Genomic DNA, 14,178 nt, shown 5'->3' with positions numbered 1-14,178 from the left:
CCATAGAAGGTATGCAACAGTGGCAGCGAGGATCAATAGTCCCTTAAACCTTGAATAGCGTACAACAGTAATATGAGGGAGGGCAACAGTAGCTCCCAAAAAGAATTAGGTTTATAAAAATATGCTTTGAATAACTACTGGAGTCCAGGTCTCCTAACTACACACAGTAACAACACAGCCCTGAATAACTACTGGAGGCCAGCTCCATAAGGTACAAACCATATATATGCTGGCGGCCAGGTCCCCGATCCCCCCACAGCAACAACGGAGCTCTGAATAACGACTGGAGGTCGGTCCTTAGCCGGAATCAAGGCAGTCCATTGTTTCACCCGGGGCTCAGTTCCTTTCTGATATAATCCACAGCGTTTTTCGGGTTCTCAAAGGTCTTTGTTTGTCCTCCTTCTGGCGTGATCACCAGGGTTGCCGGGTATCGCAACCCGTATCTGACCCCCGTGCAGGACCGCAGGAGGCCTCTCGCTTCTCTGAAGGCCGTCCTCTTGTTGTTTACCTCCTGGGTGAAGTCTGGGAAGATGTGAATGTTTCCGCTCCGACCCTCGGGTGTTCTCTCCATTTCCCTCGCCTTCCTCAGTATCTCCTCTTTCTCTGTGTAGTAATGGCACCTCACTACGAAGGCTCTCGGTGGTCCTACATTCCCGTCTCGCCTCGCTCCAAGGGCCCGGTGTGCTAGGTCCAGCGTCGGTGTTGCTGCTAGTCCCAACTTTTCCTCCAGTAAACCAGCCATAAACTCTGACGGCTTCTTGCCTGCCTCGGCTCCTTCTCTGACCCCCACGACCCGGATGTTATTGCGCCGTGAGCGTGCCTCGAGGTCTTCATTTCGTCCCTTCTGCTTCAGCAGCTCCTTCTCCATTTCTTTCAGTCTCGTCTCCATGTCTGTTAAAGCGTCAGATTGTTCATTTAACGTTGCATCCACCTCTTTTCCCCGTTCGTTCATCCTGTTTGCCAGACTGCTAGTTTTATCACCAATCAGCTTCACCTCTCCCCGCAGCAGCTCAAACCGGGCCTCGGCGCTCTCCTCCAAACTCTTAGTCCACTTTTGCATCTCGGCCATCATTTCTCTTCTTCCCTTTTCTATTTCTTCTTTATACCTTGTGATCTCGGTCTTTGTCTCTTCTCTGTATTTAGTTATTCCGTTGTTGGCTTTTTTAATCTCCGACATCATGTCCTTAGCCCACGGAGGTATTTCAGCGTTAGCACGTAGTGGGCTAGCTGCGTCACTGCTAGCTGAGGAGGCCCTGTTGGTGCTGCTGCCCGCCATGCGTTGTCTCTCTCGCCCCGCTCGGGCCGAACGAGAAGTCATCTTCGGTCCCAAACTGCACCAAAAATTCACCTCTCAGCTCCCAAAACCAAACGTTATGCGTCCAACCCTCCCAGTTGATAGAAATGTGTCGATGTTAAAAATTATTGACTACTTTTACACGGAGCTCCCGCACGCACGTCTTCACACGGCAAAGCACATCCGGAAGTCCTTCTTGCAACTGTATATGTATTCTATATATATAATTTATATATTTTAATATTATTTCACATTTCATTTGCAATGTTGAATGTTCAATAAGAAGTTATGTTTGAAAGGATGTACTTGAATTATTATTATATATTATCATTATGTCTAAAATGGTCTTAAAACGGTGCCGACAATATTATCGTTTATCGCAATAATTTCCAGAAAAATGTATCGTCCAACACAATTAATTATCGTGATGGGCCTACCCACAAGCTCCAAAACAGCGTGGGGTCCAAGCTGCACAGGATCCGCCATTTTGTTACGTGGATGAGCAAGGGCAAGTCAGACCTGGGGAAACTCAAATTCCTGGGCGATCTGGACCGTCTTCGGGGGTACGTGACTCAATTATTTTTAGCTCAATTGTTGTCCCATGTGTGACACAGACACACACACACACACACACACACACACACACACACACACACAGACACAGACACAGACACACACACACACACCCTCACAGAGGTCAATATCACAATTGCACTAAATATTGATTTAATTGATGGTAATACAAGGTACAAACTACACAGTACAATATTATTGCTGTTACAGAAAAACAAATATAACAGGAGAGTTAATGATTATCTTTGTGCTTGTGTCTTTATACTGTAGATGGGTCAAGTCTCTAAGGGGGAACCAAATGGCTCTGACCACCACGCTCCACTACTTAAAGAATGTGCGGCAGTTTGTGGTTTACATTAAGGAGACCCCACCTCCGTCATCACGCATCACCCGGCAGGAGCTGGTGAAGGACATCAGGGAGCTGAAGGCATCCATCAGGTTGTGGACGCGCCCTGTTGTCCTTCACCAGTTGGTGGAGAAAGGCAAAAAGGATGCCAAACTGCACTCCATCCAGGTGCTCCACCGGTGTCGCAGATTGGCCTTGGTGGCCATCCCCAAACTCCTCTGTAAGTTATAATACATATGTTATAATGAACAGAGTGATGTAGCAATTCAAATAAATTGATGAAAGAATACATATTTTATTTCCCTTGTCATTGCAGCTAAACTGGAAAAGCAACATACCAACATGGACCAGTGGAAATTATTCGGGTATGTCAATGGCTACTGAAGGATTATTTGAATTATTTGAAGTATTAAAGTACCTTGTTATGGCAGGAAAGTTAAATCTAGTATATTCATTTTAAAGTCACCTTATATATATTCATGTGTGTTAAATTTGAAGGGACAAAGTATATTTTCCCTCCCCGATATATTGAGGTGAAGTCTTTGTGTTCAGAGAGGGATGTGAGCAGGGGACATCCTTATTTGGGGATAGCTCCAAAACTCTGGAATGTTTCCCTCATAAAAGAAGAGGGTGCGTTACACATGTTTAGGGCAAATGTGTGTGTTTTCATTGCAGTAAATATATGTGCTGCGTGATTACTGTTCAACTATACCTCTATTTTTATTCTTTCATGTGTGGGTACTAAATGGCTACAAACATTGTGGAGAAATTAGCTTAAACATGTTTTATTACTCTATATAAAATGGAAGCAGCTTTTATGACAGGGACGAGAGAGCTGGGGGAGGGGACATTCTTCTTAAGATTTTCAGCATGTCAATTATCAGGGAAATCTACTTGTTTTAAATAGATGTGTGTGGTTGATTACTTTGTATTAATAATAACAGTATGTGTAAAGGAAGCTGGAAATATGCAATGTGAAACCTTTTATTTGAAGTAAAGATGTGAACAATAGCTCAAACCAATGGAAAGGCTGCAGGACAAATGAGTTTGTTCTCTATATTGGGCCTGTGTAAAGTTTGACTATTTGAAAAGCATCTCTAATAATGCTTAAGAGCATAGGTAATGTGTTCCTCGTTATTATTGATATGAAAGTAATTTACATGTATTACGTATATTTAGCCAACTATAACAACTATATCTTAAAACATACTTTAAACTTGTGTGTGGTAACCTGAGGGGGGGAAGATGGACACAGGGACAAAGGGCCATAAAGGGGATGTGTGTGTGCTGGCTGCAAGATGTGAAATAAGATAAGGAAACTTGTTGTTTAGAGCAGGTTCGTACCAGACACCAGAAGGTATCTGGTTTTCGTCAAACTGAAAGAGACTTTTTGTTTCCGGGTTTCTTCTGCTGTGTCGCACTGATTGGGTGCGACAGGCCATGTGTTGGTCTCTCCCAATAAGATGACCTCTGGGGGAAAGCACGCACACACCTTCTCCTGTGTTTTTAGTACGAAAGCCTGTGTTTTCCTTTGGTTCGATCTCTTTTTCTTCAGGCTGACCAGAGAGTAAGACAGGAGAAAGAGCAGGAAGTACTTCCTTTGTATTTGTATTGTTACTTTGTATCATTAAAACAAGATTATTGTTTAACTTGCATTCTGGCGTTTCTTAATCATTTCCTTTTTACGAATTTACCCAGCTTACCAAACGACACGCGGAGACGAGGTTGGTTTTAAACATCCTCCTAATCTTCAACAAATGGTGACCCGACGTGTCTGAGTGGGGTGTTTCCGGGAAGAGAACACCAACGGCAAGCGGACGGAATAGTCCAGGGCTAAACATCTCGGCCTCTTCTGACAACTAAAAACAGAGCTCTGTACAATAGGCTACCAGGTGAGCAGACACCAGTTTAATTCGAAATCTGTGATTTGACCATATTCCAAATTTTAGGGTTGTCAGACGAAGTTTACAGTGTTTTTATAGTAACAGTACAAATACATATTTTAGATAGGTAGGAAAGTTATATAACATAAAAGTGAATCAACGAGGTATGTAAGACGAAGGTGAAAGGCCCCGTACTTTTTTCAGAAAGGAGACGGCTGAAGACTCGTTGGGGGATGTCCAGTGCCCGTTTTCAGACGGCATCCAGGGATAAAATCTGAATAACAATTCTTAGGTTCATAGGAATCGAAGTTGAGTTATAAGTGATCCAAAGGAGAGTAACGCAAACTTCAGAAAGTCATTCTGAAGTGAGTGGGCCTCACTATATCCTTTGTTGTGTTGGGGTTGAATCTATAAAGCCAAACGTCACGATAAAGAGTTCTGTAAGCCTGGGTTACGACTCCATGTCAGCGTCACATCGTTGAAAGACGGTGTTGAAGCGCGCTGAGAGGCTTGCTAAACTTGTTGGAATAAACATCGGACAATAAAAGCTGAATAGACTGTACGGGGAATTTTTTCTGTGAATATTTATACATATAAAAGTGAATCAGCAAGTATTTCAGCGTAGGGTATTGAGTCTCTAACGGCTGGAAGGGTATAGAGTCCCTGGCCTAGTGGAGGTATGGGAGTCCTCACAGGCTATACTTGCTGGGGAAGCCAAGTAGAGTATCGAGTCTCTATCCATGGCTAAAGTGAATAACAAATCTGAGGTTCATAGGAACCAAAAGGTGCGTTATAAGTCTGTTGGGTTTAAACTCCCATTCTGTTGAAAGAAATATCGCATCTTAAAAGCTGGACAGACAGTAAGGAAGATATATTTCTTGTGAATAAATATAATATATTATTGAACATGAAACAGCCTAAGTCAGATGAATAGATACGAAGTCATAATGAAGGGAGAATTTGAACGAGAGGAGCGTGAGTTAAGAGCTTACGAGAACAGTGGGTTCAAGCAGGAAAATTGAATAAAAGGATAGCAGAAGTGTTAATTGTTGAAAGAAGCCCCCCTTTTCCTAGAGAGGCTGAGAGCTACAGCGGGGGAGAGAGAAGGGGGTGTCAGTATTTGTCTGTGAGAGTTCCCCCCCCCTTTTTCCTCTCGAGAGCAGCAGCGGCCCGGAGGGTGTCTGCTTGCTTTTGTCTCTAGTGATCTGAAGTTGGACTGAAATACATTGGAAATGAACAGATCAATGTGTGATTTGAAGTGGTAGATATATTGAAATAAATAAGAAACAATGATTTGCTGCTATTTAAACATAGTGTTTGAGAACTGATTGATACCGTTGCATTGTGTTGTGAATTGTATGGTATTTCTCATTAACTAAGGATTGTACTTAATTATACTTCAAGGAAAATTATATTACATACAGTAACCTTAGGGGAAAGTAAAAAGAGATTTACTGAGTATATGAAGTACATTAAGGGTAAGGTTTTATTCAAATTAAATATGATAAGTGGATTTTTCCATCTACAATAAGACATAGACAGAGGAGAATTTGTTAGACATGAAATAACGAACTCACTGGAGGAAATATATATTGTAATGTTATTTAGGAGTTGTTATCATATACAGTTAGTCTCAGTTGATGGTTGTTTAAATTAGATAGGAAACTGAAAACGTAAACGATTCACCACCATGGTGTTTTTAAGTTTATGATGAAGGAGTAGAAAGTAAAAAGAAGGTTTTTGTAAGTTTGTCAGTCAGAGGGAATCTGTTCATGTTTAAGCATGACAGAGGTTCTGCACAAGGTTTTGCTCCAGCCATCTCACACAGTTGGAGAACAAAAGAGGTTTTTCTCCAGCCATCTCACACAGTTACACAAAGGGGCTGCAGGGCGCAGAGAGGAAGAGAGAGAGAAAAGTCAGATGGTTTGAAGAAGTATAGAGAGATTAAAGGTTATATAGAGTTACTACTATTCTGGAAAATGTCATATTGTTTTATGAGTAACATAAGATAAGAATATATTTACTAGATATAAGAACAACAGGCTTATCTAGGTTAACAGAACATTGCTATTAACCAGTTTCAGCTGCAACTATCCTATCTTTGTTCTAAAGAGAACATACGTTGCATTTACAATTAATATTCAGAAAAGTTCACAATTGATACCATTAAAGATCGTTTGGGATTAATAGGACGAGTTTGTCATAAACATTCGTGCTTGGATGGAATAAAAGTGTTGAGATGTTCTCAAAAATGGGAGTTTTCACAATGTTTTTAGTTTTTATTGAAACATTTAAGTAATAAGGACAGAATTTTTTTCCGTGATGATTTATTTAGGTTTCAGCTTTAGTAATAATGAAGATTACATTTTGTAATAATTCCTTTAAGTGTTCCAAAAAGATATTCATTAACTGTGATCAGATTACTTGTTTTAAATATATAGCGCTGGATACAGTTAGTTTTGTATTCTGTTACAAATCTAACCATGCTTGTAACACACAACTTAGATAAACAATTTGAAAAAGAATAGAATAAGCAAGAAGATTAAAGATGAATCTATAGTGGTTAAGAAAAGTTTTTTGTTTTGCCTATTAACTGAGAACTGAAGTAATGAAGAATAGGAAGACTGTTACCATTAATGGGTTTAACATTCACATGTTTCAGCATTCCTGACCATATAGACACTCAGCTGTTTTATTTTGTAACCCGCTGGGGGAGAGATTTACATTGAGTTTTTCTCAGTAGCTGATTTGCTGTGATTACAGCAGCATTGGATAGTTGTGCGCCACCTTCGGGTTGTACTCTGAATCAGTGTGTTGGTGAAAAGTTGCTCATTACAGAAACAGAAGAACTGTGCAAAGAACGCATCTCTGAGGAGGTTTTGACAGTTTGCTTGTGCCTCGTTGTCAAGGCAACAGTGGTGTGAAGAGGTACTGCAGTTTTGGGGGATTTCTGCTGTACAGAGGACAACGTGTGTCTGCTGATTGTATCACATTGATCCTGAGGTCCCTTCCCCCTCAGGACATCCCAATGCCAGAGAGAGTTTCCTTGGAGCCCACTGACCAGGGCCGGTTCTAGCTTTTTGGGGACCCTGCCACTGAATACAGCTGAAGAGGACAATGAATCATTGACTGTTCTCAATATGACAAGATCAAGAGACAGGATGGTCTCAGTCTGTTCAGACTCTGAAGAAATCATGCGATGATTTTACAGCATAACTGTGCAAGAGTTTACCAGAAGGTGGTGTAGAATGATATGCTTAGTGTTTAGGAAAGGAGGCTGATTGTTTAATGATGGTCTGGAATACTGAAAAGATTCAAGTTTAATATCCTTGTTTGGCAAACAAGACATCTGATTATTATGTCACACATGATAATCTTGACATAGTGACTAGCTATGGGTAAACGTGTGGACGTTATACCATTATTATCATGAACTAAAAATAAATAGGGAAATAGTATCTGGTTAAAGATGAATGGATTTCATATCCTAGAGAGGATTAGTTATATTGTGAATACTTCACAAGGTATTTACTAATGTATTTTGAAGAACACATAAGAACACAGGTCCAGTTTTGTTTTGTTTTTGGATTAAATTGTCCATTAAAAAACTGTTCAGCTTAGGTCTAGCTTTAGACTTTGATAGTAAAAGAGTATTTAGGCTTATTTTTGTATATCTGACATTTTTTAAATATGTTGGCTATTCACTAGATAGAAAGATGGCATTACTCTCCATTTGTTAAGAACATTTCTGAAGATTAAATATTTGTTTCATTCCTAATATTCCTATTTTAGGAGGTAATTTTAGAGTAACAAGGCTGATGCTGAAATTGGAAAATATGTTAGTGGTTTGCATGATGTAAACAAAAAAAGGTTTTGTTTGTTCAACCTCCAGTTAAATCTGAAACAGTAATAACTATTGATTTGGCCAAAGCTTAGTTTAACATCCTGATGTAACATTATGAGGTATGTTCACTTCTAAGGGTAAACAAATTGATAAAATTGATTATTGTTATTATTATTGATTAATTTGGAATATTAATTCAAAAGGCCGTTTTCTGCAGGTTCACTTAAGAATGCCTTGCATGAACATTTGTCAGGTATTGTGTTTCCTAGGGGCGGTATATTAATAAAGTGTATTGATAATTTGTTTGTTAAACATCTGAAGAAAATGGTGCTGCGAACACGAGAAAAACTTTGTTGCATTGGTTGACATCAACACAATGATGTCACTAGTACAACTCCAGCTAGTAGAATATTAAAGTCTCTGCAGAGCACGACACATGGCCAATGAAACTGAGACCAAATGACCTTTGACCCTGACTGACAGTGTGACTTGAGAAAAGCACTATCAATGACTGACTCTGGGGCTGACCAAACTTGACTTTAAAACCTGACAGTGTGATTGTGAATGGAATGCCGGCATGTGATCAGTGTAACTGCATGATTCTAAAACAATAACTAACCGAGCATGTCTTTTGACTAACATATTATTTTGGAACTCCAAGGGAAACATAACTTTCCTAAAAATTCTGCAAAAGGGGGAAACCACATGTGACCCGTTTCTAATTCCCACAGGAGTTGGCGGTTTGCAAATGTAAAACTCAAACTACAATCTAAAGATTCTGTTTCTTTTAGGACTGCCAGCTGGAAATGAACACTTATTTTCCCTGGAGTGTTTACTGTGAAAAATGATGGATGTACTTTTGTGAATGATGTTTGGTATTTTCTTATAACCACTGGTTACCTGAAGGTTTTCTTCCCATACAGGATTTTGTTACACATGTGTACATGTGTAAAAAGGGGGAGTGTGGGATTTTTTCATTTAGGGACTGGAAGGAACCTGCCGCCCCAACTCAGATGTTCAATCTGACCATTGATTGACAGTTTTAGATTTAACCTGCTCCATATCTGGGGATAAGATACTGTTTGATGAATGTTGACATGTTTCTAATATTGATTGAGTTATAACAGGTAACACAGATGCAGAATCAGTGGCCAAAGGGCTACTGCGAGAGATGTCATTCCAGAAGGGAGTACCAGAGAAGTTGACCTGTGATAATGAAACAATTTTGTAATATTTCAACAGGTATTAAAGTAACTGAGGTTTGAACTGTAGAAAGAACATATTACAGTTAAGGTAAAACATAGTAATGTAATGAGATTTAATTTAGACAACATCTTGTAACTAGCCTGGTAAAGAAGTAAAAGCCATAGACTTTATTGAGGTAACATTATGGGGATACATTTAATTTAAATTCATAATAGAAAGACATTTGATGACAGTATGTTGGATTTCTGTATTCATTTTTCAGCTTGATAATATCTAAGCACTGACGGGTAGAAGCAGTCTCACCACGAAATCATTCACTTTGTCAGTATCATGATTTTAGTTGTTTTTAATCCATAACATTAGTGTGTTTCTTTACCAGAGACATTAGCAGTTAATATTATATTTAGATTTTAAATAGGATCTCAATTATTTCATTTAATAATAACACAGATGCTTGTCAGAAATTCAGAGCTATTGAAATATGTTATTTAGTTCACCTGAAGATGTTGGGGTTTATTTTGTTGACACAGGCCAAGTATTAGAATTCTGAAGCGGCCTACCAGTGGTGGGTCAAACACCTGAGGGCCCAGAAGCCCTGAGCGTAGACTGGAGGGGTGGGTATCAGATTTCTCCACACAGGTTCCTGACGCCAAAAGGGGGACCCGTGGAGCAGGAGGCCGACACAGCGGAGTTCGTCTGGCTGAAGGTGGCTCAACCCCAGGTTCTCCGGCCTCTACTGAGTGACCCAGAGGACATCTCATGCCGTCCGCCGAGGAGCAAAGGGGGACATCTGGTACTACTGGAGCCAGTGTGCGGCGAGGAAATCACCTGGAAGGAACCAGACACATCAGGACGGACCTGGCTATCATCAACGAGGACATCCCTACAGCAGACGACTCGGAAGCTGTCATCAGCGGACTGGAGGAGAAGGACCTCGCGGACATCCCTACAGCAGACGACTCGGAAGCTGGCGTCAGCAGGCTGGGGGACTTCTCGAGGCAGCAGAGGAGTCTACTTCTCTCTGATCAGATTCATCAGTTCCACCTTTGAAGGAAAGGCCGCATCTCCCCCTCCCTATCAGCTGCCCTTGTTGGCGTATTCCGCTGGGGGGGGGGGGGGGGCCTGAGGATTCAACAACACGCAAGGATGCTGCTTTCTGGCACTCAGGCAACCACTCTGATAGTTCCTTCACTGACATGAAAAGTTGTGTTCTGTTCCCAAAGGTTTAAGGTTGGGGGACAGACACAGTAGCAACGAATGACAGTAGTTGTGTTTCAAATGTCTTATGTGTGTTGGTCTCGTGAGGTGAGACCAAAAGGGGGAATTGAAGGATTATTTGAATTATTTGAAGTATTAAAGTACCTTGTTATGGCAGGAAAGTTAAATCTAGTATATTCATTTTAAAGTCACCTTATATATATTCATGTCTGTTAAATTTGAAGGGACAAAGTATATTTTCCCTCCCCGATATATTGAGGTGAAGTCTTTGTGTTCAGAGAGGGATGTGAGCAGGGGACATCCTTATTTGGGGATAGCTCCAAAACTCTGGAATGTTTCCCTCATAAAAGAAGAGGGTGCGTTACACATGCTTAGGGCAAATGTGTGTGTTTTCATTGCAATAAATATATGTGCTGCGTGATTAATGTTCAACTATACCTCTGTTTTTATTCTTTCATGTGTGGGTACTAAATGGCTACAAACATTGTGGAGAAATTAGCTTAAACATGTTTTATTACTCTATATGAAATGGAAGCAGCTTTTATGACAGGGACGAGAGAGCTGGGGGAGGGGACATTCTTCTTAAGATTTTCAGCATGTCAATTATCAGGGAAATCTACTTGTTTTCAATAGATGTGTGTGGTTAATTACTTTGTATTAATAATAACAGTATGTGTAAAGGAAGCTGGAAATATGCAATGTGAAACCTTTTATTTGAAGTAAAGATGTGAACAATAGCTCAAACCAATGGAAAGGCTGCAGGACAAATGAGTGTGTTCTCTATATTAGGCCTGTGTGAAGTTTGACTATTTGAAAAGCATCTCTAATAATGCTTAAGAGCATAGGTAATGTGTTCCTCGTTATTATTGATATGAAAGTAATTTACATGTATTACGTATATTTAGCCAACTATAACAACTATATCTTAAAACATACTTTTAACTTGTGTGTGGTAACCTGAGGGGGGGAAGATGGACACAGGGACAAAGGGCCATAAAGGGGATGTGTGTGTGCTGGCTGCAAGATGTGAAATAAGATAAGGAAACTTGTTGTTTAGAGCAGGTTCGTACCAGACACCAAAAGGTATCTGGTTTTCGTCAAACTGAAAGAGACTTTTTGTTTCCGGGTTTCTTCTGCTGTGTCGCACTGATTGGGTGCGACAGGCCATGTGTTGGTCTCTCCCAATGAGATGACCTCTGGGGGAAAGCACGCACACAACTCCTCCTGTATTTTTAGTACGAAAGCCTGTGTTTTCCTTTGGTTCGATCTCTTTTTCTTCAGGCTGACCAGAGAGTAAGACAGGAGAAAGAGCAGGAAGTACTTCCTTTGTATTTGTATTGTTACTTTGTATCATTAAAACAAGATTATTGTTTAACTTGCATTCTGGTGTTTCTTTATCCCTTCCTTTTTACGAATTTACCCAGCTTACCAAACGACACGCGGAGACGAGGTTGGTTTTAAACATCCTCCTAATCTCCAACACTACCTGGCCTCACTGTACGGTCACCGACTTGGAGTGTTCCTGAACATGACCGACGTGCAGGTCAGCCAGGCAGTGTACTGCCCGGAGAAAGGCGACTACCTGATCAAAGTAAACACTTGATTTCTCCTATTTCTTCAAAGTATATTCAAGGCACATTCCTTGTATGTGTAAACTTAATTCTGATTCTGATTTGGAATAGGTGGCAGAGCACAAGACCAATAAACACTTTGGGATGGCAAAGATGCTGCTGAGGGACCAGGAGTATGGCTGGCTCCTGGCAATCATCAAGATGAAGAACAAGTTGGCAAAAGGAAATAACCATCACAGTTTGTCTTTTTCAACGCTACATACAAGCCAACCAGGAACCTGACCAAGCATCTGCAGATGGCCTGGTCTGAAATGCAGCTGGGGGGGACAGCCACCTTCATCAGTCCGTGGCAACCTTTGTAAGTGAAATTACACTAATGTAATACTGTAATTGATCTACTGTGCTCACTTTTAACCTCATCCAAACTTTGCATTCTGCTCTTTTTTCTTTTCTGCCTTTGTCTGCTTCAGGCCAGAGACAGACATGGGGAAGACTCCCAGGAGCGTGCAAGCATGGCACGCCTAATGTGCCACGACACAGCAATGGCAGACAAATTCTATGCCATGGACCTGAGCATGGAGCAGGCCCGCATAGCTCGCGGGCTCTTTGAACTGGCACAGGAGGAGGAGACTCGGCCTCGTGGGACCAGGACCAAGAGGAAGAAGGAGGAAGATGAGGAGGGAGAGGAGAATCAAAAGAAGAAGAAGAAGAGCACCCCACCTCAGTCTGACGTAATTAAAAGACAAGAGTCATGTATAGTTACTCATGTGTAGTCCAGTGTATAGATGGATAACTGTTTTCTCTTTTATGATCCAACAGGAGAGCGAGGAGGAGGGAGAGGAGGAGGAGGGTGACAAGCAAGAGGAGGAGGGAGAGGAGGATGAAGATGAGGAGAGCGAGGAGGGAGAGGAGAATCAGAAGAAGAGCACCCCACCTCAGTCTGACATAATTAAAAGACAAGAGTCATGTATAGTTACTCATGTGTAGTCCAGTGTATAGATAGATAATTGTGTTCTCTTTTATGATCCAACAGGAGAGCGAGGAGGAGGGAGAGGAGGAGGAGGGTGACAAGCAAGAGGAGGAGGAGGAGGAGGAGGGTGACAAGCAAGAGGAGGAGGAGGGTGACAAGCAGGAGGAGGAGGGAGAGGAGAAAGAACAGATTCAGAGCAAGAAAAGAAGCACCCCAAGGGTGACCAGGAGCCGGGCTATTGCAGTCAAGGTAGTGAAAATGTCACAATTCAAAAAAATATAGTAAAATATAGCATTAAAGATTTAGATTTTATTTGAGATTAAAAAACGGTTAAAATAGCAAAATATGACAATGTATGAATCCCAACGTGACAAGTTCATTAATAATTGCTTTTTATTTTGTGTGCCAACAGAAAAGGTGCAGGGTGATGTTGTCCCCCCTCAAAGCAAGCCCCCATAAACTCTCCAACCGAGTCAGGCGTAGTCGGAAGGGTTTAACATTCAAGACAATCTGTAAAGATTAATTGAATGTGCAGACAGACACACACACACACACACACAGTATATATTTTATTAAATGATATTAAATATTGTTGTTAAAATACATGTTTTAAATGTTATTGTTGTTAAAATACATGTTTTAAAAGTTCTTGTTGTTGTTGTTAAAATACATGTTTTAAATGTTCTTGTTGTTGTAAAATAAATGTTTTACATGATTCAAATAAGTATTCTGGTCATTTGTTTAGACTTATGCTAAGTCATGTTGTATGTTTTGGGTGTCTAGCTCTGATACACTTGGTTCTTTTATATATATATATATATATATATATATATATATATATATATATATATATATATATATATTTCAAAGTTGTAAATATGCAGTGGAGTTTAATATTAAATATGATTTATAAGTCGTTTAATATAATCACACATTCTGTGTTCTATATTTAACAATTACCCCAAAAATAACCCTTTTAAAGTAGAGTTCCAATCTAACTTTTCGGTCTGACAAACTTCATTCACACTAGATAAAAATACCAACGGCTTGGATATGTTTCGAACTCACAATCTTCCACATCAAGGGGTGATAGTTATCCCACTGAGCCACAACACTTCTTATCAATTTAAAGATTATAAGTCAGGTATAAAGCATTCTCAGTAGAGTAACGGAACATTTCCCTGGCTTTTTCACCATCAAAATGAACAAACTACACATCAAATCACATCTACAGATCAAGACGAAGCGAATTAGAATACTTTTGACAGCCTAG

At 40.4% G+C, this 14,178-nt stretch overlaps 2 protein-coding genes across 2 annotated transcripts; both read left to right on the top strand.

The window, feature by feature from the left end:
• The first annotated feature begins 1,677 nt into the window (after positions 1-1,677).
• Positions 1,678-3,924, top strand: LOC307041628 (uncharacterized protein). The gene is made up of 3 exons (XM_079685084.1): positions 1,678-1,857; positions 2,138-2,433; positions 2,530-3,924. Exons 1-3 carry the CDS (start codon positions 1,793-1,795, stop codon positions 2,595-2,597), a joined length of 429 nt encoding a protein of 142 aa, XP_079541210.1. The 5' UTR covers positions 1,678-1,792; the 3' UTR covers positions 2,598-3,924.
• A 126-nt stretch (positions 3,925-4,050) lies between these two features.
• On the top strand, positions 4,051-12,965 carry LOC307039272 (uncharacterized protein). Its single transcript, XM_079681158.1, has 4 exons — positions 4,051-11,955; positions 12,047-12,293; positions 12,406-12,666; positions 12,755-12,965. Exons 3-4 carry the CDS (start codon positions 12,448-12,450, stop codon positions 12,920-12,922), a joined length of 387 nt encoding a protein of 128 aa, XP_079537284.1. The 5' UTR covers positions 4,051-11,955; positions 12,047-12,293; positions 12,406-12,447; the 3' UTR covers positions 12,923-12,965.
• The last annotated feature ends 1,213 nt before the right edge of the window (positions 12,966-14,178 follow it).

Source organism: Notothenia rossii, assembly GCF_949606895.1.
Source record: "Notothenia rossii genome assembly, chromosome: 5".
In the NCBI taxonomy this organism is placed as follows: Eukaryota; Metazoa; Chordata; class Actinopteri; order Perciformes; family Nototheniidae; genus Notothenia; species Notothenia rossii.
This window is presented reverse-complemented; position numbering and strand designations above follow the sequence as displayed.

Bases quoted from the DNA above. Each gene is read 5' to 3' on its own strand.
- LOC307041628 (XM_079685084.1), top strand. From the start codon at position 1,793: ATGAGCAAGGGCAAGTCAGACCTGGGGAAACTCAAATTCCTGGGCGAT. The intron at 1,858-2,137 runs GTACGTGACTCA...TTTATACTGTAG, and splicing joins GATCTGGACCGTCTTCGGGG to ATGGGTCAAGTCTCTAAGGG. The intron at 2,434-2,529 runs GTAAGTTATAAT...TTGTCATTGCAG, and splicing joins GGCCATCCCCAAACTCCTCT to CTAAACTGGAAAAGCAACAT.
- LOC307039272 (XM_079681158.1), top strand. From the start codon at position 12,448: ATGGCACGCCTAATGTGCCACGACACAGCAATGGCAGACAAATTCTAT. The intron at 12,667-12,754 runs GTAATTAAAAGA...ATGATCCAACAG, and splicing joins GCACCCCACCTCAGTCTGAC to GAGAGCGAGGAGGAGGGAGA.